Here is a 27638-nt window from a genome sequence, read left to right on the forward strand (position 1 = left end):
GGTCACTGACACGCAGACCTGGGGGGCCACCAACCCTCCCCGTCTATACTGAAGGCTCACTGCTCCTGACTCAGCTCCTGTCTCTGGCCTGCAGCTTTATTTTTTTATGACATATATATGTGTGTGTGTGTGTGTGTGTGTGTATATATATGTATGAATATGTAATACAAGCACTTTGAATATGTAATACAAGCAATTTGGAAAACTCAACAGTGGCCACAGGATTGGAAAAGGTCAGTTTTTATTCCAATCCCAAGGAAAGGCAATGCCAAAGGATGCTCAAACTACTGCACAACTGCACTCATCTCACATGCTAGCAAAGTAATGATCAAAATTCTCCAAGCCAGGCTTCAATAGTACGTGAACCATGAACTTCCAGATGTTCAAGCTGCATTTAGAAAAGGCAGAGGAACCAGAGATCAAACTGCCAACATCCACTGGATCACAGAAAAAGCAAGAGAGTTCCAGAAAAACATCTGCTTCTGTTTTATTGACTATGTCAAAGCCTTTAACTGTGGATCAAAATAAACTGTGGGAAATTCTTAAAGAGATGGGAATACCAGACCACCTTACTTGCCTCTTGAGAAATATGTATGCAGGTCAAGAAGCAATAGTTAGAACCAAACATGGAACTAATAGACTGGTTCCAAATTGGGAAAGGAGTATGTCAAGGCTATATATTGTCACCCTTCTTATTTAACTTATATGCAGGCAAAAAGCCAGGCTGGATGAAGCACAAGCTGGAATCAAGATTGCTGGGAGAAATATTAAAAACCTCAGATATGCAGATGACACCACCCCTATGGCAGAAAGTGAAGAAGAACAAAAGAGCCTTTTGATGAAAGAGGAAAGTGAAAAAGTTGGCTTAAAACTCAACATTCAAAAAATTAAAATCATGGCATCCGGTCCCATCACTTCAGGGCAAATAAGACAGGGAAACAATGGAAACAGTGACAGATTTTATATTTTGGGGCTCCAAAATCACTGCAGATGGTGACTGTAGCTGTGAAATTAAGACGCTTGCTCCTTGGAAGAAAAGCTGTGACCAACCTAGACAGCACGTTAAAAAGCATAGACATTACTTTGCCAACAAAGGTCCATCTAGTCAAAGGTATGGTTTTTCCAGTAGTCATGTATGGATGTGAGAGTTGGACCATAAAGAAGGCAGAATGCCGAAGAATGGATGCTTTTGAACTGTAGTGTGGGGGAAGACTTTTGAGAGTCCTCTGGACTGCAAGGAGATTCAACCAGTCCATCCTAAAGGAGATCAGTCCTGGGTGTTCATTGGAAGGACTGATGTTGAAGTTGAAACTCCAAACTTTGGCCACTTGATGCAGAGAGCTGACTCATTTGAAAAGACCCCAATGCTGGGAAAGATTGAGGGCAGGAGGAGAGGGGGACGACAGAAGATGAGATGGTTGGATGGCATCACTGACTCAATGGACACGGGCTTGGGTAAACTCTGGGAGTTGGTGATGGATAGGGAGGCCTGGCATGCTGCAGTTCATGGGGTTGCAAAGAGTTGGACACGACTGAGAGACTGAATTGAACTGAAACGATGCTGAAGCTGAAACTCCAATACTCTGGCCACCTGATGTGAAGAACTGACTCATTGGAAAAGACCCTGATGCTGGGAAAGATTGAAGGCAGGAGAAGGGGACGACAGAAGATGAGATGGTTGGATGGCATCACCGATTCTATGGACATGAGTTTGCGCAAACTCCAGGAATTGGTGATGGACACAGAAGCCTGGTGTGCTGCAGGCCATGGGGCTGCAAAGAGTCGGACACGACTGAGCGACTGAACTGAACTGAACACAAGCACATAGTGAAGAAACGAAAACTGGACAGGATGATAAAGAATGAAAGAGACACTGCCACCCCACTAGCAACAGTGTTTCGTGTATCCTCCCGAAGTCATTCAACGAACCGACGAGCAGAGGTAAGCGTGCATCAGCAGAGGTCAGCCCTGCTGTGTGAAGGGCTGGGTAGCAAACATTTTAGAAACTGATGAGCCACTGGGGTCTCTGCTACATATTTATTTTCATTTATCAAACAGTCCTTTGAAAGAATAGAGATCATTCTTAGCTCATAGGACTGAAAAAAAAAAAAAAAAAGAAACAGGCGGCTGGCTGAACCTGGCCTGGAGTTTGCTGAACCATGGCACCATCCATCCGACAGTCTGGGTTCCTCTTTACTCAAGGGGTAGCAGAGCCCAGGCTTTCCCGGGCACTGTGCCGCTCTGACTAGCAATAACCTTTAAGAGCGCTCCAACTGGTATGCAGGGACCCCACTTTCAATGGCTGTGCAGTGTAGCCCACAGTCAGGATGGGTCATAATTTAGTCAGAACTCTAGTAATGGGCATTTTTAAAGTTGTTTCCAACCCTCTCCTATTATTGGGTTGGCCCAAAAGTCTGTTCAGGTTTGTAAAACTGTATGGACAAATTTAAAAGAACTTTTTTGGCCAATCCAATATTTAGCAATGCTGCAATGAACAGCATTATATGACAAAGGCTTCAGAGCAAATGCTCATCCTATCTTATAGGATAAAACTCTCCTCCTTCATCCTAGACACCACACAAGTGCAATGAACGTTCAACGATTTGAACACAATTTAGACCCAAGCAAACAAAGCCAAGTAAGTGAAATGCCTTCCATATTTGGGTTTGGAGTCAAATCTGAAGATCAATGATTCTTAGTCTTAAAGACACAAGCACAAACGAAAAGAGGATAACCAACCTGACACACACTTCTTTCCTGTCCTACTACTGACTGCAATTCAAGCTAACGCTAAAAATACCAATCCTAGTTATTTTTGAGATCCAGTACTGGAAGAACTGAACATAAAACCCTTTCCAAAGTGAAAAGACTGGAGATTTATGTCGATCGTTTCGGAAGCCCTCCCAATCTATTATTTCCTACTTGTGTGTACCTACCTGTTTGCAGGAGGAGATTTATAATTCTTGTTGGTATATATTTCTTCTAAACTAAACTCTTTTTTCTTTAACCTGAAAAGAGAAAAAGGTATAAATTCTTCATGGTCTCACTTTTAAGAAAACAGATTTATTTATTTGGCTCTGTTGGTTAGTTGTGGCATGTGGAAGCTAGCTCCCTGACCAGGGATCAGTCCCAGGCCCCCTGCATTGACAGCTTGGAGTCTTTGCCACTGGACCACCAGCGAAGTCCCTTCATGGTCTCCTAAGAGGAACGAGATTGGTTTCCCAACTCTATCCTTTCCGGTCTTTTACTTTCCAAGAGCTCTTGATATGTCTCACGTCAACCATGAATCCTGGATCTTCCTTTGCATGCCGCCAATCTTAGCTTTGTGAGATTCAGTTCAATTATACTTACTGGGAGGGATATAACTGGACCTGTACCTATTATCTTAGCTTACAGCTTCTTTTTTTTCCTACTTTTTCAATGTTTCTTCTCTTTGACTGACTGCTCTCTTTTTCATCCTCCCCTCCTGGCTTGAAAATTATACGTCTTCTATTCTTTTAGCGGTTGCAAGAATTTTGATTAACATATTTAACTTAGAAACTGAAGTGCAGTAATATTTTTACCCTTCTCTCAAACAACACAAGGTCCCTGGAAGTTCTGAGTCTAATCAATACTGTCCCAATGTATACGTTAGCAGTGTTCTATGTTGCCTTTTGATTTTGTAATTATGCATCTAATGAGCTAACCATGTTATCTCTTTATTCTGTTAGTTAAATTTCCTTTATTCAATTAATATGGTATACTACACGGATTGATTTCGTGTTCAACTAACTCTGCATTCCTGGGGTAAAAACCACTTGGTCATGGGTATAATCATTTTTTCAAATATGTTGCTGGATTCAGTTTGCTCGTATTTGAAGATTTTGGTGTCTACACTTACAAAGTTTCCTGGCTTCTTTTAAGATCATCTTTCTGCCTTTGGAACTCTGGGCTCTCCTCCCCGCCATGTCCTCTGTTCTCTATGTCTTTGTCTCCACTGCTGCCCTGCAAATAGGTTCATCAGCACCATCTTCCTAGAGTCCACATACATGCATTAAAATGCGATATCTGTTTTTCTCTTTTTGACTTACTTCACTCTGTATGACAGACTCTAGGTTCATCCACCTCATCAGAACTGACTCAAATGTGTTCCTTTTTATGGCTAATATTCCCCTGTATATACGAGTTTGTGTTTTGTCTTTGTTTATAGCTTATTTATTTTTTCCTCAGCAGGAAAGATAAGATTTTCATGAAATAGCTTATTCAGATTTTTTATTTTGACTCTGAATTTTGTTATAGTTAATCATTTCTTATGGTTTCTTATTCAGATTTTTATTTTGACTCTGAATTTTGTTAATCATTTCCTATGGTTTCTTCAAGTATTCTTTTTTTCACATTTAAGTCTGATTTCATGTGGAATATATTCTGGTGAAAGGTCTAAGATAGAGACCCAGCTTTATTATTCTTAGAATGGCTGCCCAGCTGTCCCAGTAGCACTTTACTGATTAGCCCATCTTTACACCACTGATTTGAGGGGACACCTTTGTTACGTAGTAAATTTCTCTATGTATTTGTGTCTATTTATGGACTCCCATTTTTGTTTTACGAGCTTGTATATCAATCCTCTGGCATCACGTTGTTTTGCTCTTCTCCATTCTGCCATATTTATTTATTTTTTGACATGTACATGTGTGTTTAGTCGCTCAGTCATGTCTGACTCTTTTGTGACCCCGTGGACATAGTCCACCAGGCTCCTCTGTCCATGAAATTTTCCAGGCCAGAACACTGGAGTGGGTTGCCATTTCCTATTCCAGGGGATCTTTCCGACCCAGGGATTGAATCCTGGTCCCTTGCATTTCCTACAATGGCAGGCAGGTTCTTTTTTTCTTTTAATCTATTTTTAGTCGAAGGGTAACTGCTTTACAACATCGTGTTGGTTTCTGCTAGTCATCAACATGCAGGCGGACTCTCTACCATATACACAGCTTTCCTGTCAGCTGTGCTGGGTCTTCGCTGCCGCACTGGGGCTTCCTCTAACTGCACTGAGCGGGGGCTGCTCTCCGCTGCAGTGCGCAGGCTCCTAATTGTGGCGGCTTCCTTCATGGAGCATGGGCGCCAGGGCATGTGGGCTTCGGTAGTCACAGCTTGCAGGCTCTAGAGTGGGGGCTCAGTAGTTGTGGCGAATGGGCTTAGTTAGCTGCTCTGCACCATGGGGGATCTTTCTGGATCAGAGATTGAATCCATGTCCCCTGTGTTAGCAGGCAGACTCTTAGCCACTGTGCTAACAGGCAAGTCCTGGCATCATGTTGTTTAAATTGCTGAGATTTCACAACATGTTTTAAGATCTCTTAAGACTATATTCTTTTTCTTCCATTTACTTGGTTTTGGCCGGGCTGGGCCTTGCTCGGGCTTTCTCCAGTTGCAGCGAGTGAGGGCTACTCTTCGGTGTGCTGTGTGGGCTCCTCACTTCTGTGGCTTGTTGCAGAGCACAGGCCCTAGGCACGCGTGCTTAGCAGCTGTGGTATGCAGGCTCTAGGGTATGCAGGCTTCAGCAACTGCAGTTTGCAGGCTCAGCTGCTCCACAGTAAGTAGAATCTTCCTGGCCCAGAGATCGAGCCCATGTCCCATGCATTGGCAGCAGATTCTTTACCACTGGATCACCAAGGAAGTCCCAAGACTAGTGCTCTCTTATTTCACTTGTTTGCTGAATTTTGCAGGCTATTGATGCTTTAGTTCTGTACCTATGTTAAACCCATGGCTTTCCGTTCATTCATATCTCTTCCTACAACTACAGAGCTTGGTCAAGTGTATTTGCTTTAAATTTTGTTTACTGGAATGTACCAGTTACTAAACTACTGCTTCTCAGCTCAGAACGTGCTCTCGGTACTTGCTCTGCGATAATGGAATCTTGGCCTCCTTACACATTTCTTTTCCACAGTGAATACAGTGCTGGACTTTGGCAAAAGAAGGCACCAGAGGAACCCTGGAGGAGGAAGGGAGCTTTTTTCCTTGCTCCTGCCACATGGTCCATCGTGGGTGTTTGTGTACTGGGGTGTCTAGGGTGGAGTCAGATGGGGACACTTGGAGGGGCTCAGCCTCAGCTGAACAGCCAGAGTGTGTAGCCTCCGAGGACCCCTGTAGCACTAGTTTGGTGACCACCACACCACAGATTAGCATTCAGGGACAGAAGCCCATGGTGGGACCCCAACTTCCTGGGGGTCATTTCCTGTGACTCCCCTGGAGCAACCATCCCCCACTGCAGGCCACGCAACTGCAGCAGCACCCCAGCACCCTGGGTGTAGCCCTCCAGCCTCATCTTGCGTCCCACAAGGCTGCTGTTGTCTCCTGCTCACCCAGCTCCAGTGTCAGCAACCCAGCCATCTGATGGCTGCCACCATACCTTCTGCAACAAAGTCAGACTCCAGTTGAGGCGAGGGCCCCAAGATGCCCTTCAGAATTCTCTGTACAGGGCACTTCCCTGGTGGCTCAGTAATAAAGAATTGCCTGCCAATGCAGGAGGCATAGGTTCGATCCCTGGTCCAGGAAGATCTACATGGCGCAGAGCAACTAAGCCGATGTGTCAAAACTACTGAGCCTGTGCTCTAGAGCCCAGGAACTGCAACTACTGAAGCCCAAGCGCCCTGGAGCTTGTGCTCCACAAGAAAAGCCCAGGTAATGAGAAGCCTGCCCACTGCAACCAAGAGTAGCTCCCTGCAACCAGAGAAAATTCTCCGTACACCTCTATGGTTACTCTTCTGCTGTATTAACAGTTTAACACTTTAATATTAAACTTGCCCTGTTTAACATACCATGCGGTTTCCATCTCCTGAATTGACTCAGACTGATATGTGATACTAAGGTAAAAGCCCTCAGGCTCTGCTAGACCTCGGGTCCTCGTGCCGGCATACTGGGAAACTTTCAAGAGAGCACACGGGCACTCAGCTCCAGCGTAATCAACCTCCTGAACTCTAATCTCCTGCTCACGACTCATCTAGAAGGGTCCCTTTGCTCATGCATAACTCCCCACAAATTCTTCCCAAATAGTCCCATCCACCCTGAATTCTACCTTAGTATTGGAATCAAATCACTGATCTCACCAACCCCTCTTTAGAGATTAATGAAGTCACTGTAAACTTGTCTTGGACGTGTCTCTCCCCACTTCACACAAGGTTCCATGCAGTGGCTTCACCGAGAGGAGACCTGGCCTGGTATAAGGATATCTGGATTTCAGATTCAGTGTGGAATGGAGCTCTCAGAGGGACTTTGTTTCATTCACCTCCTGACTATCATCAGACAACACCTATTTAAGAAAGAGAGTTTCAAACGCCAAAAATAGCTTAACTGTACACAATGTCTTTTTCAAACTATTCTCAACACTCAGTCTGTTATCACTTACAAAAACTGGACTGAACAGTTGATTCTTCTTTAAAAAAAAGTAACTGAAATGTTTACTGGGACTATCAAACTTTTAAAGATAAAGTATACAAGACTTAGAAGAACTTTAATCGAATCTTATACAGAAACATTTAAGTCAATTAGTCAATCTTCATCTTATAAAATACAGCTTCTACTTTCTGTTAACAACAAAAATTATATGATGAGCTGCCATGACAATTGGTTTGCAGTGATACGCTTGTATCCTACACTGAAGTGATCATGAGATTTTATATTAATGAATGGATCTCTTTTTTTTCCCCCACGATTGGCTGTTCCTAAAAGTCTAATCACAGTTTGGTTCGTGCATGTGCACACGTGCTGAAGCAACATCGTGCTGTGTTATATAGTAGTCTCTTCGTAATTTATTATTTTGGCTACAAATCACATTGCTTTATTATAAACTCAATAACAGAAAATTCTTACACATAAATTTAAACTTTGTCTTATGACTCAGAAGTCTGTAAGTTGTGTTCCATAGTTTATTTCTCAGTGGTCTGTATGGCTCTCTTGAAGGTGAATATTAACATACTTATTGTTTCATAGCCCTGGGCATGGAGGGGAGACCGTATTTGTGGCACTGTGCCATTTCATGTAAGAGACTTGGGCATCCGTGGATTTTGGTATCTGCGGGAGTGCTTGGAACCACTTCCCCGAGGATACTGAGGGACGACCACGTTTGAATTGGAAAACAGAAAAGGAAGGAAGTAAGACTGATCCGGCTGATGGGCTTGAAAAATAAAATATGCCTTTGCTAATTAAGTTACATGTCAAAAATGTTCCATAAGTTTAAGGCACTGAATCAGCACCTTCAAGACATAAAAGTGTACTTGAAGTAATGAAAGCATCTTAATCAAAATGTCTTTGGTAAAGACTTATTGAAGATGCTAGTTTTCAACCTCACTCATTACATAGGATTAAATAAAGTACCTCTAAGTGACAAAGTAGCATGTAATTTGTTAGCCATCTGACACTGGTCAGATCCTCCTGGGTCACGTCCCACAAACCGAGACACTGCCTACCTGCAAAGCCTGGGTGACAGCACCCAAAGGGGTCAGCACTTTTCAATTCTTTGCTTTCAAAAAAAAAATTGAGTGATAAATCATTAAATATAATTTGATGATAGATCACTGAGGTTTTTTTTAATACTACTTGTCAGGACTTGAAAGGGTTGAATGTCATTGTTCCATTAAAACTCTCTCTGAAAACTCTCTCATTAAAACCTTATCCGAATAAGGTTTTCTAGAACTTATATCTACCAAAAAATTTAAGGTAGAATACCATGATTCTGAACCCTATTTTATTTTAGTAAACAGTACTATTCAACACAGGATATCTGAAATACTTAAAAAATTTATCTTGAAAAGACATCGTAGGATGATCAATAAAAGAATTGTAGGATACAACATATTAAGATAAAACCAAGTGGGCAAAGTGGAACATCAATCATATAACAGTTAACTGTCACATCTGTGTTGTGTGAAGCAATAAAATAGACATTTTTTTTCCTCAACTGGACTGTACAACAATTTTAAATATTGGGAATTCTTATTTACCTTTTACAGGTAGGTCCTTGATGTTCAGGAGGGTGAAATAACTTACTTTGGGTTAGTCAAGGGACACAGGCTTCCATTTGCCAATGAGAAATGAATGCATGAAATCGATCACAAAGGAAACGTAACTAGGTATCTTTTAAAATGTGTGTCTCTCCATTGTGTGTGCATGCGTGCAAGCACATACACACAGTCGTGTCCCACTTTTTGTGACCCCAAGCACTGCAGCCCACCAGGCTCCTCTGTCCATGGCATTTTACAGGCAAGAATCCTGGAGTGGGCTGCCATTCCCTTCTCCATGGGATAGTCCCAACCCAGGGATCGAACCCAGGTCCCGTGCGTCTCCCGCATTAGCAGGCGGACTCGTTACCACTAGCGCCACCTGGGAAGCACATGTGTGTAATACACATCATCCCCAAACGCCAATCATGTCAAATACACAATCTGGAATCATGCCCAAGACATAATTTAGTAATCGTTTTTTTTCCACTTCGCTCTTTGGGGATGAGCAATCATCTCTGTCACAAAAATCTTTAGAATCCAACATTTTCAACTTTTAAATCATCTCTGTACCATAATACGGATCTAGCATTTTCTTAATTTAAAAAAAAAAAAGAAAAAAAAGACAACTTCTCTTATAACTTGTGGGTCGCTTTCCAGTTCTGTGTGCAGAGTGTCGTGAGTCTGGGCTGTGCAGTTGGGTGAGACCTGTGGGGATAGGAGCCACCAGGACCAGGACAGAAGTTCCGGCATAACACAGGTCTCTCAGCCACTGAGCCCTGGCACCGGCACCTAAGCCTGGGGACAATGGCAGTGCTGACTTCTCAGCACCCCTGGAGGAGGCACTGGGATTGTAAACACAGAGGGACCTGGCACAGAGAGCTCAGGAAGTGACCCAGAACCCTGCGCACAAATCTCTGGCCACAGTACTGGTGAAATTCTTCTAGATAAATTCCTAGAAGTATTGATATAACAAAAGCTCAGCGTATATGATCATTGAAAAGGCTATTATATTATACTAAACAATTTCCAGAAAAATACATCCGTGTGTATTAGAAAAGGTGCTCACCTTTTGGGTCGAGGAAGGCCCATGGGCGTGAGGTTAGGGTCTGGCTTAGGAATGGTTTTCCGGATGCGAATCTGTGAGACTTTCTTCGGCCTCTTCTCCAGCTCAGCCTATTTTTAAGAAGAAAGACAGTCAGGTTGTAAGCCATTCTAAATACACAGAGGCCCCTTTGCTGACACTCACCACACTGCTTCCTCAGTGTACAGGTGGCTTCAGGAAGCGGTTTTATGAGAGAGCTCCCCCAACGACTCCTCCCAACAGCATTTTCAGCAACTGCCCCCTTCATGTCACTGTGCATGCAGCTCAGATACTGAGATGATCAACACACAAGTTTAAAACTGTTGGAGACAGCGGATGCTAAGAGTGAGCACAGCATCCTTCACTCGTCTCCGCATGTGTGAAGCCCCCTGCTCCGTGCTTCAATTCTCTGAATGTTGTTAAGTGCATCATTAAGAAAAGGGTCCGGAGAGCAATGAGGATGAAGAGATCCCAGGCACCCTGCAGTGGCCAACGGAAGAGCCCCTGTCCTGATGACATCCGGCACTTGGGCTGAAGCTACAGGCGGCAGCAGGGGACTGGGGGGCTGTCTGCACCTGTCATGGGAGCTGAGGCGCCTCTGCCGCCCGAGCCCACCGCACCAAGTTTACCTCCTTCTGGTCTGGAGGGCTGCCCTGTGGTCGGGGGCAGGCGGCCGTCACACCGTCCAGCTCGTCAAACCCAGGAACCGGGAACTCGGAAGCTGAGAACAGGAGCTTGCTGACGGCTGAGTCTGTTACCAGGTGAGACTTTGGTACCAAGGCAGGGAATGGAGGCTCTAGCCTGGCACCACAGGGAAAGAGACAAAGAAGCAAAAGTGGGACGGGTTCACCTTCCACGTAGGCACTAAGTGACATTCCCGTAAGGCTGTCCCCACATTGTCTCTGGACACGCCTGTGTCTGCAGGTGTGATAAAGTACAAGAATGTGGTCAACCCAGTTCCCTGGGATGGAATAAGGAGACTTGGAAGATGCAGTGAGTAAGGAAAAAAGCGGGAAACGGCAAGGAGTTCTTGCAGGAAGAAGGCATTTAGGGAACTGAGCAAACGAATTGTGCTTGGACATGATCAACAGCATCTGCACACTGACACCGGCTCGAGGCCTGAGGTGTGTCTTGAGGGGACTTGCGGTGCAAGGAGCTGGCTCCTGAATCGGACTTTCTGCATGTTTTCAGTAAATGGACTGATCACACAACTTTAGTTACACAGTCCTGAGGCTGAACCTCTGCCTGCGCACCTGAGAGATGCAGATCAGGCTTAGAAGGAGAACAAGAGGCCAGAACTGCACCGAGCTCAACCCACAGCAGCTGCTAGAGTACCCCCCACCCCGTCTCCCTCCCTCTGCAAGCCCTCACCTCATGTGACTGCCGCCGGCACTGTAAGCAGCTTCCAGGCCCGGAAGAGGCATGGACGGTAACACGGTGCGGCTGAAGTGGAGCAAAAATAAAGAGTGACAGGTTTGGGCGGCAGGATGGTGGGAAAGGCTGTGGGGCCCCGCGGGTTTGGAAGGATGCTCAGTCAGAGCCCAGGGAAGACCTGCGAAGTGTCCATCTACCCACGGAGACAAAAACCTGCCTCCAGGGCACGGAAATTACATGTCCATGCCCATCACTGGAATGGAGGTGGGCTCACAGGAGGTCTGTGTCCTGACTTAAATGTAAAGGCAGAAAGAGATTAGAAGGCAAACTGATATTGGTGAAATTATTTTCAACTGTTCTCAGTGGTCAAACCACAAGAACTCTTTCCCAGTTCATAACGGTCTATGAATTCTATAGCTATAACATGTACATGCCGATCTTTGAAGTTCCTCTGCTCCAAAAAGAAACAGAGGTAGGCTTATCAACAGACTGGGTGTTTGCCTGCATAACTAAGTAATTTAAAAAGTACTTCTGTATCCTTTACACACCAAACACTGAGAGTAACAGCTGTGAACAGATCATAGGTGCAAGTCACAAGTCACCACTTACAGTCTTTAACTCACAGTGTGATTTGTTCTTGGCAAGAAGAGGGCAAGAGAAACGGAGAGATTTAAGATTTAATGGTTCACAGAATTAAACCAACAGAATGAAGGAAGGTACCAAATAAAGGGTTCTGCAGGAAATCCAGATCCTTCAGGAAAATTCGAGGGGCCCACACTTCAATTACTGCTGCACTTTCTCAGCAGAGATCTGGCAATAAACAGGCAATGCAGACACAGCCTCTGAGCCTTCTGGCTTTAGGAGCGCCCTCGCCTCTCCCCAGTGAGAGGATGCAAACACGGGACTTCAGCAAAGGACAGGGCATGGAGTTTACCTGCTCACGGCGCCCAGAGGTGACTGCCGCTTGCTGTGAGAGGGCGGAAGGGCGGAGATCTCCAAGGGGCAGGCGGAAGGCCCATGCTGGCTCCAGATGGACAGCACCCGGCCCACCGAGTAGGGCAGGGAACAGAAGATCTTGTCAGCTATGGAGGCGGGAGACCGCAGCCCTTTGAGGCCCTGTGTTAACTGGGTCATGAAGAGCCTCTGCATGGCAGGCGTGTGGCTGGCGCAGCTCCGTTTCTTCGTCCAGATCCGGTAGCATCCTGGGGAGCAGAGTGCTAGGAGCGTGTGGAGGCCGAGGACGGAACAGCCTGCTCTGGTCTGGACTAGGGCGGTGGCCCTGTGGTCCTGGAGGGGAACTGGAGGCTGGGCGTCTGCCTGGCTGCAGAGGCCAGGGTCTTCCCTGAACGTGGCCATTCCAGGGTAGCCATGGGCCAGGAAGAAGGAGAAGGTCCACTTGGGAGGTGGAGAACAGCCCCAGTGGGCCTCTCCTAAGGCGAGTCTTGCGGGCGCACAGTGCTCGGGGAAAGTCCTGGGGGACTCGGCCACGCGCTCAGGGCCCAGCTTCACATGGAAGGACACCGGGAAAGTTTCGGAACCGAACAGCAGCGATGGCATCTTGTCACTCACATCTATGAAGCTCATTTTGACAGTTTCGAGTGAATAAAGCGTCAGGGGTTTACTGTTAGGCCTCCTGTCCCAGTCACCAGCTGCCAGACACGGGTTCAGCTGCGTCGTGCTGCAGGAGAAGCCGTCCAGGAGCCTCCGGTATCGGAGCTGCTTGTAGCTTTTAGCCACGGGGAGAAAGTCCGAGGAGCACCGCCGGGACCGCAGCTTCTGGGTCCTGGCAGCGGGGGCCAGTCTGGAGGCAAGGATAGACAGCTTGCTGAGTAAGGCCAATTCTTTGGTAGGCATCCGCACATTCAGGCCGCCCGAGGCGGCCTTCAGCTTTGGTACGTGGCTCACAAGGCTTCTGGCAGGGGCTGTTTCGGGCTCTGGGCGCACAGGTACAGACATGGCATGGGAAGTGAGAAACCTGTGTGCTTTCGTGGGGACGGTCTCAGAGGAGCTCTTTAGGAAAGCAGAACGTGCAACTCTACTGCTTTTCCTCCCCACAGAGACCAGCTCCTGGCAGGAGACTTTCTTGCAGGTTCGGGGGGGCTGCTTCTTTAAGGGCAGCGCCCCCTTCCGGTGAGAAGTGTTCCCAAAGGCACCGTGGAAGGCCTCCCGCCGGGCGGAGCTGGGGTCTCGAGCGCGCCGAGGGGCAGTGCGAGGGGCAGTGCGGGGGCCGGGGCACGTGCATGACTCCGTGTCCTTTCTCAGCGGGTGACACGAGCTTTCCTCCTTCAGGTCTACGGGTTTCTGAGGCCCGACGGCCAGCTTTGCGGAGGTGACTTCCGTCTCTGAGGCGGGCTCATCTTCGCCACCCTGAGGTGGGCTCTGACTCTGCCCCTCATCCGACAACGTATGAGATGTTGCGCATTGAACTAACACGGTGTGTGCTTCTTTCTGGTGTGCCCGCTCCTCTTCCTTGTGGCTCAGAACCTTCTGGCTTGGTCGTTTCTCCGAGTCAGCTGGCACCCTCGGAGCTTTAAGGTGGGTCTGAGAGGCCTGGCTCGGGTCGTCAGGGAGACCGCCTTCCCTGATCGCCATCTCTTGAGACTTCTCCCCAGGAGGAAACTGACCCCACGGCCCCCACTGCTGTTCGGCAGTGTCTTCTCCCTTCACGTTGGTTTCTGCTGCTAGCGTCAAAGGTGAGCTTTCCGCCCTGATGGCTGCGCTGCTTTCCCTGCTAGGCTCGCTCTCACTCCTTGGTGCTCCACCTTCCATCTCAGGCAGGACTTTGTTGTTCTTATTCTTACAAGGCATTTCACTGTCTATTGGCTTAAAAAGGTTTTGGAGGTCAGTTTCTTCACTATTAATAATTGTTTCTGAATTTTTTTGAGACAATGGGTGCAAAGGCATTATCTCGGGGGATTTCGGGCTTCTCAAGGGGACAGAGTTTACGTGGTGTCCAGAAGATGTCAACTCTACTGAAGAAATTCCAACGGTATTTTCTTTGTCTTGCTCAGGGTTCATTTCTAGTCTTGATCCTTCAATTTTTCCTTGTGTTTCTCTCAGAGATGCTTCTTTAACTTGCTCTTCATGATGAATGTAATTTAAAGACATATTTATTTTACCCAGTACTCTTACATCTGGTTCATGATCTGCGACAGACCCTGTGTCAGGCACACAAGGGTCTGGACACACTTCCATTTCACAGTCTTCTATGGGTCTCCATGCTTTCTCTTCACATGATTTTTTAATATTGAGACAGTCTGATGTAGAAGCAGCAGCATCTTGGAAATCCGACTCCTGGTCAATCATTCCTATAAATGCAGCGACAGGCGCTCCTCTCTGGGACAGCGTACTCCCTGAGGCTTCCAGCGACGTCGCCCTGGAGTGCCCTGCACCCCCAGTGAGAGTACCAGAAAGCCTTCTGTCCAGAACGCCTTCTGCGGGCTCGTTGCTGCAGCCTAAGGAGGCCACATGTGCTGCCCCATCGGCGGGCTCTGCACAATCACAAGTCCTCCCACAGCCCCCCTTCTTGGGGCTCGGGCCAGATGCTGAACTGTTACTGCCTGAACCAACGGGTGGAGCCTTCAGGCTGCGGCTCGCCTCTCTGTCAGGCTCTGTGGGCGACTCGCGCTGGTCACGGCCGAGTGTCTCCTCAGCTGGGTTACCTTCACCTCTGCATTCACTGGGTCTGCCTGGGTCACCCTGGGAGCTGAGGGTGTCATTTGCCTTCTGCTTGGGAGTTTCAGCTGCTTGGTTCACGTTCTCAACACCGGAGAACATCATGGGAGGAAACTGGCTAAACAATTTCTCAGGACTTGGCATGCTTGTGGGTTGGTTTAATTCCTGTGTGACACAAGCAGAAACGTCACGTCGACAGAACACGGTCTCTTTGGGCGTGGCCTGTTCTTTTCCCTCTGGCCCTTCCTCACATAGTCGGGTGGTTTGGTCTGGACCGTCACTGTTTAATGTGCCTGCCATCGTTTCATCTCTGGCCTCACCTCCGGGAAGGCTGCCTTCAGTTTCCTCTGATGCACAATCCTTTCCACAGCTGCAGCTTTCCACAGAGCTGTCTCTCCCTTGGGAGTGGTGATCGATATGCTGACAGGTATCTTCATACTTGGTTAACAGACAGTTCTCGACACCCAGGGTCGTTCTGCTGGGCTCCAGGGCAGCACACCTGCTCTCCTCTGGGACGTTTTTCCTCACACAAGGGCAGCTAGAGAGATCCCGAGACGGAATGCTCTGACGTTCCCAGACTGACACCTCTACAGGCAAGGCTGCCACTTTGCTCTTATCTGAGGCAAGTCCAGAATGCAGACTACCTGTTCCCGAATCGGCTGCTTCGGTCTTTCTTTCTAGGCTTTCTGGTCTGCTGTGTAAGGTGGGGCTGTTTGAAGAGGCACCACAGGTTCCGTCACTTGGTGGAGAGATGTCTTCAGTCTTTGTTTTCACAGGAACGGGTTGGGTTCTGGCAGCGACACCTGCACCATCCTCTGATGGAGGGCGCTGGCTCTGCCGGGAACCCCCGTTCACTGTTACAGGCATCTCTTTGTCAGTTGGCAACTTTGTGGGGGTTTCAGGATTAAGGGACACTTGATTTAAAACACATTCACTTCCTGTTTTGTTTACAACCAGTTTGTTGTCATGAGGAAATTTATTCACCTCCCAGGCGGCGCTCTGTTTACCTAAATGTGGGCCATGGTCCTGGGCATTTTGTATGGCTATTTCTGACTCAGGCCTGTCATCAAGTTCTAGGGATGGTGGCAATGGAGTAATGTCTTTCTTGGGCTTAGACATCTCATTTATAGAATTTATCTGGTCCTCTGGCATTAAACTCACAAGGGATTTCCCTTCAATTAAAAATCCATTAGGTGAGGCTTCATTTAACTGGGGTCTGCCTTCTAGATTTCTCTGGGTATGGACTAAGGAGTCACAGTCTTTACTGTGAGTCTTCTCAGTCAGCACACTGGGCTCTAGGGTAGCTGTCTGTTCTGGTTCTTCAGTCTGCATTGAGGAGGGAAAATGACAGGGAAAATGACTCCCTTCAGAGTCTGTGCCTGGATGGCTCATTTCAGCAAAAGTTCCTCTGTGGTCCTCATTGTTTGCCAAGCTACCATGAACGTCTAAAGCGATTTTCAAATCATTTTTTTCAAGCATTCCTTCCACAGCTTTAGTGAAAGAATTGGGTATGAAGGAACTGGAGCAGCCTATATGGGGACTGCCTCGAGGGCAGTAGTGATCGTGGGCATTTTCTTTGGGGAAGACAGTAGTCTCTTTTTTTCCAGAACAGTGACGACTAGAATCCTCTCCTGGTTGCCTGGCGTTAACAAGGAAGAGTTCTCCTTCACTTCTAGGGTTCAAAGGCTGTTTGTGTTCTTCTCTAGAAGACAAGTTCTGGCTTTGACCATTGCCGTCCAAACAGGAACTGTGCGTCTTTTCAGCGGATCCCTTTGGCAAGCCATCACCTTCAAGACCACACTCTTCTGAGGACGTTGTTCTGGATGCTGGACCAGATAAACCTGATGTGAAATGGGAAACTTTAGAATTCTCTTCTGAGGGTTCTGTTATAACCACGTTTCTCGTGGCTTTGGGACTGTCACGTGCAGAACTGTGTCTCTCACTATGGCGCCCAGGGACCTGTTGGTGATTGTCGTCGGCTTCACAGACAAGGTTTAATTTACACAACTCTTCCTCCCTGCTGTCTGCTTTGGAAACGGCACTGTTCCCTGGTAACAATGACAACCAAGAAGGATAAGTTCTTATTTCTTCACATTCTTTTTCTTTTCGAGTTGCTTCTGTTAATCCCGGGTCCACAATGCTTAAAGGCTCTAGGGAAACTAAGGTGCTGGACTCTGAGACCTCAGCACTGGCCATGATTTTGTCTGTCTCTGAGTGTCCACGGCACCCAGCCGAGAGACCCTGACTCACACGGCCATTCTCGAGTCCTTTGTTATCGTCCACCTTAGTTCCACGGACCTTCATAACTTGGACTTCCTCAGTAGATGTCAGAGGAGTTTCAGCTGTGATTTGTACATTTCCTTCTGCACAAGAGAAATAAATCTGAATTAATGTGTAATCATTTACTCTAACTTCATAAATTTAACGACACAACAAAAACAAGAACTCCGAAAGAGAACTGCAAAGTTAGTGCTACAGCACCACTGGCTTCGTTCTTCTTTGCAAAATATGACAGAGAGCCAAAAGAGTACCTGAAAGAAGCAGTCTATTCTGAACAAATCCTTTCCTTAAATGTGTTACTTACTGAAACACACTGACCTAGCTGGACAAATGACGATAATGGGAGACATATGCTTAATTCAGTCTTAGGAAGCTTTCATCCTAAAGCATTTATAAAGCAGACTCACATTAAAATAGCTTATGTTACAAAATGACCATCTTAATACTCGAATAAATAAAATTATCTTTGAAATAGGATAGTAACACATAAAGCCTTAAGTAAAAGAGATTAATCTGTAAGTGGAATATCAGTCTTGAACCCAATTACCTGCAAGGCTTGCCTCCCTACAGGGTCGGTCATGAGTTGGTAATAATTGAAGGTGAGAGACAGGTTCACAGGGATTTAGTATGTTCTCCTTTTCACTTCTGAGTAAGTGAGAAATTTTTCATTATGAAACATTACAACACACACACACACACACACACAATACCTAAGATGTAAATGTAACTCATGAAGGAGTTTTACTTCCCAGAAGTTCTCTGAAACTCCAGGCACAGGATGCAGTATGAAGAAGTTCCCTCAACCTGTTAATCTACAAAAGACTTTTTGTCCCTCTCCCACAGCTGCTCACACAGAGGTACATAGGTGTATCCGCCTGCACGTACGCTGCATGCATGTAACAGGACGCCTGCACCAACAGACAGAGCAAGATGCAAGTCAGCCTGCAGATCTAGTTCCCACTAGAACGTAAGCTCCACGAGGGGAAGGATCACCTCTGGTATCGCCACCTCCCTGTTGTCTAGCATAATACCAGGTACAGAACAGCACTCAGTAAATATCTGTGGAGCTGATAAATGACTACAGTTTGGTGACGTCAACAAATGCTATTAGATCTTACTGCTCACTCTGTACTGAACACCCCATGGAGACCCTGGTGACTGGTAGGTATGGTACAGATGTCAGCAGAATGCGGAATTAAGTGAGGGAAGCTGTTGCAAGTTAGGCACACTGGAGGGTGAAATGTGTTCTGTGAGGTGTATGCCTGTTTAAGCAGCACAGGAGTTTCGCGACCTTGGCTGAACATCCTGGATTTGTAGTCGTGTGGTAACTGTATAAACGGTGCTTACGTTTGCAGAAACTGACAGACATCCTAAAACTCGTATGAAAATGCAATGGACACATAACAGCCAACACACAATCTTGAACAAAGAAAACGGACTGGAGCAGTTGGAGAGGAGGATAAGGAGCCTGCGAGATGGAAATGTTTCATTTTTTTTATCGTGTTGGTACAGCTGTGATTACACAACCTCATGTTTGCGTACACACACACACACACACACACACACACACACACGAGTGAATGCCATTGTATGTAAGCTATACCTTAATTAAAAAAAAAAAAGTCAGTGCCCCAAATGTCTAGACCGCTTCCTGGTTGCCTTTTAAATGGGTATGGTACTGGCTCATTTTTCAACTTTCCACTCCTCCAAAACGTGAATTACAGGAAGATAATGACCATCCTCAACTTCAGAGCTTTACTCTCCACAGGACAGCAGGGCCTTTGAGCCACAGAGAGAACCTCCAGCAGCAGGAAGCAGGAGGATGAACTGGGACAAGTGTCCTTTCTCACAGGGATGGTCTGCAGCCCCTTTTCTGTCAGGCTGCCAAGAAGCATCACCAAATCTGACGCTGTTCCACAGTAACAAAATGTTCACGTGATTAAACATATTTGCTGTTTTTTTTTTTTTGCAGCTCTAATTGTTCTACATAGTTAATCTTAATTATGTGACAGATACACACAGAATCTTGGCTCAGCACTCTCTTTTAGGCCTCGGTTTCTTCCTTCATCAATCAACAGATGAATCACAATGAAGCAGTGTCTCTGAGGCCCATATCCTACCATTGTTTTGAGGAGCAAATATGTGTACGTGCTCAGTCACGTCTGACTCTTTGCGACCCCCTGGACTGTAGCCCACCAGGCTCCCCTGTCCATGGGATTCTCCAGGCAAGAAGATTGGAGCAGTTTGCCATTCCCTTCTCCAGGGGATCTTCCCAACCCAGGGATCAAACCTGAGTCTCTTGCATCTCCTGCACTGGCAGGCAGAGTTCTTTACCACTGCACCACCTGAGGAGCAAACGAGGTAACAGAAATGAGCTTGGCAAACTCTCACAGGGATGGGGAGTGGACGTGGGATGAACACAGTGGGATGTCCTGTGAGCCAGTGGTTCCTGCCCCGTCCATGTGAACTTGTTTGGATGGCAGTGTTGCTTTATAAAGTCAAATGGAAGATTCCACACTAGCTTTAAGGTTCAACTCATAGTCAGTGAGGCCTCATTACAGAAAAAGTGGGAAGCAAACTTGTCACAGAAGAGGCACCGCTGGGTAACACCAGGGGCCTCCGAGCATGGCCATGGGCAAAAATAGCAACAGCTGCTACAGCCAGGCCCTTGTGCAAGATGGGGTCCTACAATCCTCATGTTCTCAGTGGGAACAAAAATGGTGTAACAATTGGAAAAAGGAAAGGATGTGAGAGAAATAGATACCTTTATTCCTCAGACCGTCTTCAGGGAGGCCCGTGCATAAAAGTTCTTCACTTGCCTGCATCTGGAGGTCCTCCTGCGGTAAGAAAACCCAGTGGTCAAGGAAGACCCAGAGACCCTGAGCTCACAATGCCAACGATCCTCTGAGAGGCTTCTCTGAAGCTCTTGGAAATGTGCTAGTGGTCACAAGGCTTGGGAACTGAAGGAAGCCGCAAATTCAAGCTTATATTATTAGTAAAACTTGCATTCCTCTAGAATATGAGCTTGAAAAGTCAAGTTTCCCAAGGTCCTGACAGATCCAAACAAAACCTTGTGTCTTCCGAATCAATAAACACACTGGTGCAGTGTGATCTTAATAACGTGAAAATCTAACTGGAAACTGTCAGGAAGTTGGATGGCACCCAGCCCCTAACCATGTTCTTTCTTCCTGGAAGGGCTACTTTCCCTTTCCATCCCTGTTCACTGGAGGAGGGGACGAGGGGGAGCGCCATCAATGACAACTGACAAAAGGGACTTCAGGAAAACAGGCAGGGGCGCCGTGGTGGGGAGCCCGGTGAGGACAGGGTCCAAGTGGGCTGGCCAGCTGCAGACGCCGACTGGCCAACGATGGCTGCTCACATCAAAGTGTCCTTCTGGCTCACCTCTGTTTATCTGCCCACCGATTTACATTTTTTTCTTTTTCAATGTAGACCCCAGACCAGTTGGACCCAAAGGTTGACGATGTGACTCCTACTTACCTCGGAAGGGTGTCCACCAGCTAATCATGCCCTCTTTGAACAATTTCTATAAAACTCCTCACCGTCTTCCCCAAGTGGGGACACTTGGATTTGAGGGCATTAGCCCACTGTGTCCCCCTTTGCCTGCCAAAGCAATAAAGTTATCCTTTTCTACTTCACCAGTCCCAAAACTCTGTCCCAGAGATCTGACTCAGCACCAGCATCGGTGCACAGAGAGCCTGAACTTCCCACATCACCCTGAGGAAACTGAGGGTAGGAACCAGATGCCCGCCGGCCAGCAGTCAACTGCTGCAGCCACACCCCGCTTGACGGCGCACCCCGAGACTCAGGAAGAGAGGCACAGGACACGGACCTCAGGGAGCTGAGGTGTGCATCAGGAATGAGCTCATGAGTTCAGACTCTTGCATCTATCTTCCCATACAGACAAAAGCACTGAATTCCTTAACTGGAGATATCTGGGGGTTTTTTGGTCTTCTTCTTCTATTTTTTTAAAAAGATCTTTTGGTTTTTCTTTTTGCCTCGCCCTGAGGCACGAGGGGTTTAGTACTCCCCCTCCCCACCAGGGGTGGAGCTCATGCCTCTTGAAGCGGAAGTGTGGAGTTCTAACCACTGGTTTTCTTTTACATCAATGATCTTTTGATGTTCAAAAAAAAAAAAAAAGAGTAGAATTTTCCCCTACACTAATTTAATCGGTAAATACAAGATTCTGACTGACACAACACTCACTTAAATCTACAGATGGTGAAGTTACCGTTGTAACTTCTGATAATTTTTTTATAGCACTTAAAAAAACAATAGGCAAAACCATTTCATCTGTAAGCAAAGTTCTGCTGTGGAAACAGAAGACGCAAGTGATGGCAAGTACAGGGGGAAAACAGTGTCGTCACTGGACCTGAGAGAGGAGGCCCGGCATGGAGCGCCGTGTAGGAAGCAGGACTCTCCCTTTGCTTTTTCTTGCAACTTCAGAGATGAACGCTCTGGCGGAGCACGCACTCTAAACGGCTCTCTCCCGCAGGGCTTACTGTTACTGTACTTGGCCAAAGCGCACAGACTCCAGCGCGGTGCTGGGCCAAATTTATTTGCAAATGGGGAGAGGAGAAAGCTCTCGCTCATCCTGGAAGGGAGGGCGGAACTACAAAATCACCGCTTGGGAACCATCATGGTGATGATTGCCTCAAGGAGAATCCTCAGTGGGTGTTAAACCTACCGGCTAAAAGTTTGAATGAGAGACAGAAATAATTACGTATTATTCAAATATCTCCCCACAAGATACTCAATAATTGTGAAGGGGGAAACGATACCTGCACACTGGAGAGGCCAGGCAGTTCCTCTGCCCAGGAAGGAAGCACCCCCTACACCAAGCCTGTGAGAGGATGCGTGGAGAAGAACCAACCATTTCTGTGCGATTCCTGCCCCGCTACGTGCACAACCACGATCTGATCATGAGGAAACCCAAGCTGAGCAAAATGCTACAGAATAAACGGCCTGTCCTCTGTAAGTGTCAAGGTCACGAGCTGAGGAAACACGGCACATTAAAGGAGACTAGAGAGGCGTGACAGACGAATGCCACGAGTGGGCCTGAATTTTTCCCTTAGACCAAAAAAAGATTTTCTTTTGCTAAAAGACATCAGTGGGCCGACTGGTCCAGTGTGAATATGCTCTTTCGACAAAAGGGTTCATGTCTTGATTTTGATTAGTGTACTGCGGTCACCTAACAGAATGCCCATTGTTTGCGAGTAAATTCATAGTGAAGTATTTAGGCCTCACATCTGCAACTACAAACTAAGATCAGAAGGGGAAAAAAGCAAATGTGGTGAAAAGTTCACAGGAGAGGGATCCACGTGAAGGTCTTCACATTGCTTCTGCAACTTTTCTGTGAGTCTCAAATTATTTCAAAATGAAAGGTTAAGAAAGCACCTCTTTCTGGGGTGACCCTTGACCCTTGCTCCAAACGACACTGCCCTGCACACTTCTAGTTCTCAGGCTGAGTGTCTGAGGGGTGAGACTGGATGCTATTCGAGTATTTCTTCAGATAAACACTCCATAGGCAAGGCCGAGTGCTGGGGCAGAAGCTGAGGGGGGACCCAGACTCAGCTCCGCTCCAGCCTCAGGATGCCCACCTGCAGCTTCGCGAGGCTTAGAGCGAGCTCACAGGTGGTTTTACAAACGGGGACCACAGGCAGCTTGCGCCACGGACAGAGGCTCTCGCCACCCAGCACACCTTAGACACTCGTCATCCCTTCCTGTGAGAAAGCTGACAGGACTGTCAGCAGCAGACCCCGGTGTCATCTGGGGTGACTGCCCTAAGCCCTTCTGGGTCTAAAGTGCCTCTGCAGGCTGAGAGCGGACCTCCTGCCAGCAGCACACAGCTCCCCTCAGATTCCCAAGGGCTCAGGCGATCTCCTGAGGGGGCCCTGGTGGGGCTGCTGTGAGTTCAGTTCCTCCACACCTGCTACTCGAAGGAGGGGTCCTAGCTGGAGACCCCACACCCAAGCCGGCTGCTTCAGGCCATCCCCTTCTCCCTGGTTAGCAGCACGATCCTAACAGGGAAGGGGAGAAGCAGGGGCCAAGAGGGACAGACTCCCCTCTCCTCCGCCTTGCTGACCTCTCTAAAGGTCCTGAGTCAGGAAAAACAAGCCTCCCCTCACAAGGGCTGCGAACCCTACAAAGCTTTAAGTTTCAGATCTGATCTGGGTTATCAGATATGACCAGGTAAGGCTGAGGTCGGATGTGAGGGACACCCAAGCACCGCCAGTAGGGTGGTGGGCGACCTCCAGATCAGGTGGGAGCTTGGACAGCCTGGGCCCCAAGTGCAGATAAGGGCACAGAACAGACAACTTGAAGCCGCGGCTGAGCAGCCTATGTGTCCTGCGTGTAACTCCACCACCCTAAGGCCAGCCCACCATGTAACACTCGCAAAAACTTATCAGACATGAGGTTCTCTTCCCATAATACCTTATCAGCTAGTGTTTTCCAGTAGTCAGGTACAGATGTGAGAGCTGGACCATAAAGAAGGCTGTGTGTGTGTGCTTAGTTGCTTTAGCTCTGTCTGACTGTGACCCTATGGACTGTAGCCCACCAGGCTCCTCTGTCCGTGGGATTCTCCAGGCAAGAATACCGGAGTGGGTTGCCATGCCCTCCTCCAGGGGATCTTTCCAACTCAGGGATTGAATCCGTGTCTCCTGGGCCTCCTGCATTGCAGACGGAGTCTCTACCAGCTGAGCCACCAGGGAAGCCCAAAGAAGGCTGAGTGGCGAAGAACTGATGCTTTTGAACTGTGGTGCTGGAGAAGAGTCTTGAGAACCCCTGGACTGCAAGGAGATCAAACCAGTCAATCCTAAAGGAAATCAACCCTGACTATTCACTGGAAGGACTAATGCTGAAGCTCAAGTCCCAAAACTCTGGCCACCTGATGCGAACAGCCTACTCACTGGAAAAGATCCTGATGCTGGGAGAGACTGAGGGCAGGAGGAGAAGGGGCCGCAGAGGATGAGACGGTTAGATAGTATTACTGACTCAATGGACATGAATTTGAGCAAACTCCAGGAGACAGTGAAGCACAGGGAAGCCTGGCATGCTGCAGTTCATGGGGTCGCAAGGAGTCAGACACGACTTAGCGACTGCATAGCAACAACAAATGTACTTAAGTTTCAGGATTCCCAGAGGTGAAGTCCTAAACATTTCTCTCTACCATCTAGATTTTTAAAAATCTCCATAGCTGATCACTAGTATCTTAATATTCTTTGCAAAATCTGTTTCCAAGATAAAAGTTAATATGGATCCCTCTTGCAAAATCAAGTGATATCACTACAGTAGTCTGTAGCATTATATAAACTATGTAAAATAAGAAAGGTCACACCATAGTGGAATTTGTCAAATTGACAGCAACTTCTCCACCTCAGCCTGCCACAGCCAACATGTCACTCTCCTGCCCACTGCTTTCAACCAAAATCAGCTTGCCATACTTCTCCAAAGTCTAGGCAGATTTTAGGAGGGTACTAAAAACCATTCTTACTGTTCATCTGTAATCTCATTTCCTGTTAAAAGCTGGCTGTGAGTCCTAGAAAAGATGCAATACTGGTTCATACCTATGAGGTTATTGTAGGGCCAGAAAAAAAAAAAACAAAAAACAAAAACCCCACAAATATCTTTAGGAGGGAAATGAACACATACCGGGCTCTTCAGCTTTTGTAAGCAGGCTGGTTAAAGTTCCTTGGGGCCTGATGTATCTCTGAGCCTTGGGCCCTAGATTCTGCAGACCTCCTCCAAGCCTGAGCTTCCTGAGTTGCAGGCAGTGGTGGTCCCAGCTTCAGGCAGAGCTACCGCCGACACATGGAACACACAGGAGTGGGGCCACACATGGAGCAAACGAGAGAGCCCACACTTCTTGATGCTCACGGCAACAGCCGTGATCACGCGTGTGTAGTGAAGAACACTGAAAATCAGTGAGACATGGAGTCTCCAGATGGACCTGTTACCTACACTTGCACATCCGGGAAGTAAGAGCTGCGGGACAGGAACTCCGAAATCACCTTTACAGGGCTTACAAGGAGTGTGCCTCTGTGGATCTCAAGTCAGAGAAACTTCAGATAAGGCATCGATTATGTGAGCGGGGTAAGGCATTTCATGACAGCCCCCCCACAGGGGTTTACCTAAGAGAACTGCTTAATGAGAAAGTTTCACCTTGTGTGCGTGCTTAGTCACGCATGGACTGTAGCCCGTCAGACTCTGTGCACAGGATTTCCCAGGAAAGAATACTGGAGTGGGTTGCCATTTCCTCCTCCACGGCATCTTCCCACCCCAGGGATCAAACCCCCACCTCCTGCACCACAGGGGCACTCTTCACCGCTGAGCCACTGAGGAAGCCCCAGCTCTACCTTAAGGCCTGGCAGCGTGCACACAGTGCCGCGGGCACTGCTCCATCACACACTTTTAACAATAGGAGCTGAGAACCGCCGGCATGTGGGGATCACTGTGTCCTGGCTGACCTGGAGAAGAGCTTATGACCATCAGCTTCATTACTGAGAGTGTGAAGTTCAGATTTTTTTTACTTTTAAATCACTGAAAACTAGCTCTGTCCAACAAGATCTCTTTTACACAAACAGCAAGCTCCTTCACACTGTGGAGAAGCTTCCTCAGAATCAGAGACTCTCGGGGTGACAATGAAGCAAGCTTAACTGGCCCTCAGCATACAAGCCTCTCACTTAAGTGAAGTCATGGAAATCACACGAGATCAGGTCTTTTATGAACATGCTGTTAAATAACAAGTTTCTCAAGAGCGTCACACACCTCGAGTGATCACCAGCCACTGTGCATCCTTACTGGATGTCTCCTGTCCACATATCTGTCAGACGACGTACTGAGCCCTCGGATGTTTCAGCCAGCAGATGATTCAGAATGTTTCTGCGCCTGTACTGAGCATGAATATCTTGAGGCTAAAGCTTTCACAACAGATTCAACCAGGCAGATCTAACCCTGTGACTCTCAGCACCAAGAAAAACCACCAAAAGAGCGGGCACAGGGCTTCCTTGGTGGCTCAGTGGTAAAGAATCTGCCTGAAATGCATGAGACATGGGTTCAGTTCCCGGTCCAGGAAGATCCCGTATGCCATGGAGGAACTAACCATTGTTCTCACACAGTCGGACACGACTGAAGCGACTTAGCAGCAGCAGCAGCACCTAACTAATCTCTCTTACTCTAATATCAAACTCACAGAGACTGGATTTTTCATGCCACACCAAGTCACTCTGTTTTAAAGAACGGGCTTTCTGTTTGTCCGAAACACGGAGACCCCTCGAGGGTAGCCATCCTGCGAAGCCCCTGCTGCGTCCAGTCTGCCTCAGGCACCTCTGTGACACCTCACTCTGTCCTGATCGTGATGTTACCAAAACAAGCAGCCAGTACGGGTCGTTCCTTAACAACGGACGCAGAAACCCCACACAACTGTCACAGAGAGACTCAACCTTCCACACACAGCAGCTGCTACAGAGGACTGACACTTCCTTCGTGAGATAAGCACTTCCCCTCTTCAAGTGTCTGATGGGACACACGTTTCCAAAGATCACTGAAAGAAAGTTAGCATCAAGATCAACATTCTGGAAATGTTTCAGGAATGGATTGTAAGCCACCTGTGAGCGTCTGTACTTCACCTTGTGAAGCGTCAGTCCAGCTGGAGAGACGCCGAGTGAGCTGAGTCTCGCGTCTTACCTGGCCGGGGCGGAGCTGTTCTCCAGCAGCTGTGGGACACTGAGGCGGGTCTTCTTCCGCTCCCTCACAGGGATCTCTCGCCACCTCTGCCTGGTCCCCTCCATCTCTGAAGACCTTTTGCTCCAGGCTCTCGGCTTTTGCTTCCCTATCCAGGCTCCCAGGAGCCATGGGACCTTCTGCTGAGGGGTCCACCAGCCCACACTGCCCAGGCTCACCCCCATGGTCCGAGGTCTTGGGGGCTTCTTCACGACAACTGTCCGCAGGAGTCCTCTGCAGCTCCGAGGGCGCAGCCCTACTCTGACTTACACGAGAGCTTGAGGCTCCGGGTTTTACATCTGGAGTTGCACTTGGCTCGGGGTCAGCATGAAGCTCTTTGGAGGCACTCCCTGGGAGTTCAGAGTATAATTCCTGCACCTCAGCAGACATGGAGGAATCAAGTGGAACGGGCTGGGTCTCCACGCCGGATGACAGCATGGGGGCAGGTGCAGATATGGAGTCAAGCCTCTTACACCAAACGGTTCACCCTGACACAAATCAAAGGAAGGGATAAAAAT

The 27638-nt window shown here is 47.6% G+C and overlaps 1 protein-coding gene across 2 annotated transcripts in view; it reads right to left on the reverse strand.

Moving 5' to 3' along the window:
* The window catches only part of PRR14L (proline rich 14 like), a 40950-nt gene that overhangs the window by 4170 nt on the left and 9142 nt on the right, over positions 1–27638 (reverse strand). The window contains exons 2-8 of one of the 2 annotated variants that reach the window (XM_069558015.1): positions 27085–27608; positions 20144–20216; positions 12359–17462; positions 11422–11493; positions 10680–10851; positions 10036–10142; positions 2937–3008 (exon numbers count right to left, since the gene is read on the reverse strand). In XM_069558015.1, the coding sequence (XP_069414116.1) occupies positions 2937–3008; positions 10036–10142; positions 10680–10851; positions 11422–11493; positions 12359–17462; positions 20144–20216; positions 27085–27558 (6074 nt within the window). In that variant the 5' untranslated portion in view covers positions 27559–27608. The remainder of the gene's footprint in view (positions 1–2936; positions 3009–10035; positions 10143–10679; positions 10852–11421; positions 11494–12358; positions 17463–20143; positions 20217–27084; positions 27609–27638) is intronic. The other variant, XM_069558016.1, reaches the window with a different exon arrangement.

Source organism: Ovis canadensis, chromosome 17 (assembly GCF_042477335.2).
Source record: "Ovis canadensis isolate MfBH-ARS-UI-01 breed Bighorn chromosome 17, ARS-UI_OviCan_v2, whole genome shotgun sequence".
Lineage (NCBI taxonomy): Eukaryota > Metazoa > Chordata > Mammalia > Artiodactyla > Bovidae > Ovis > Ovis canadensis.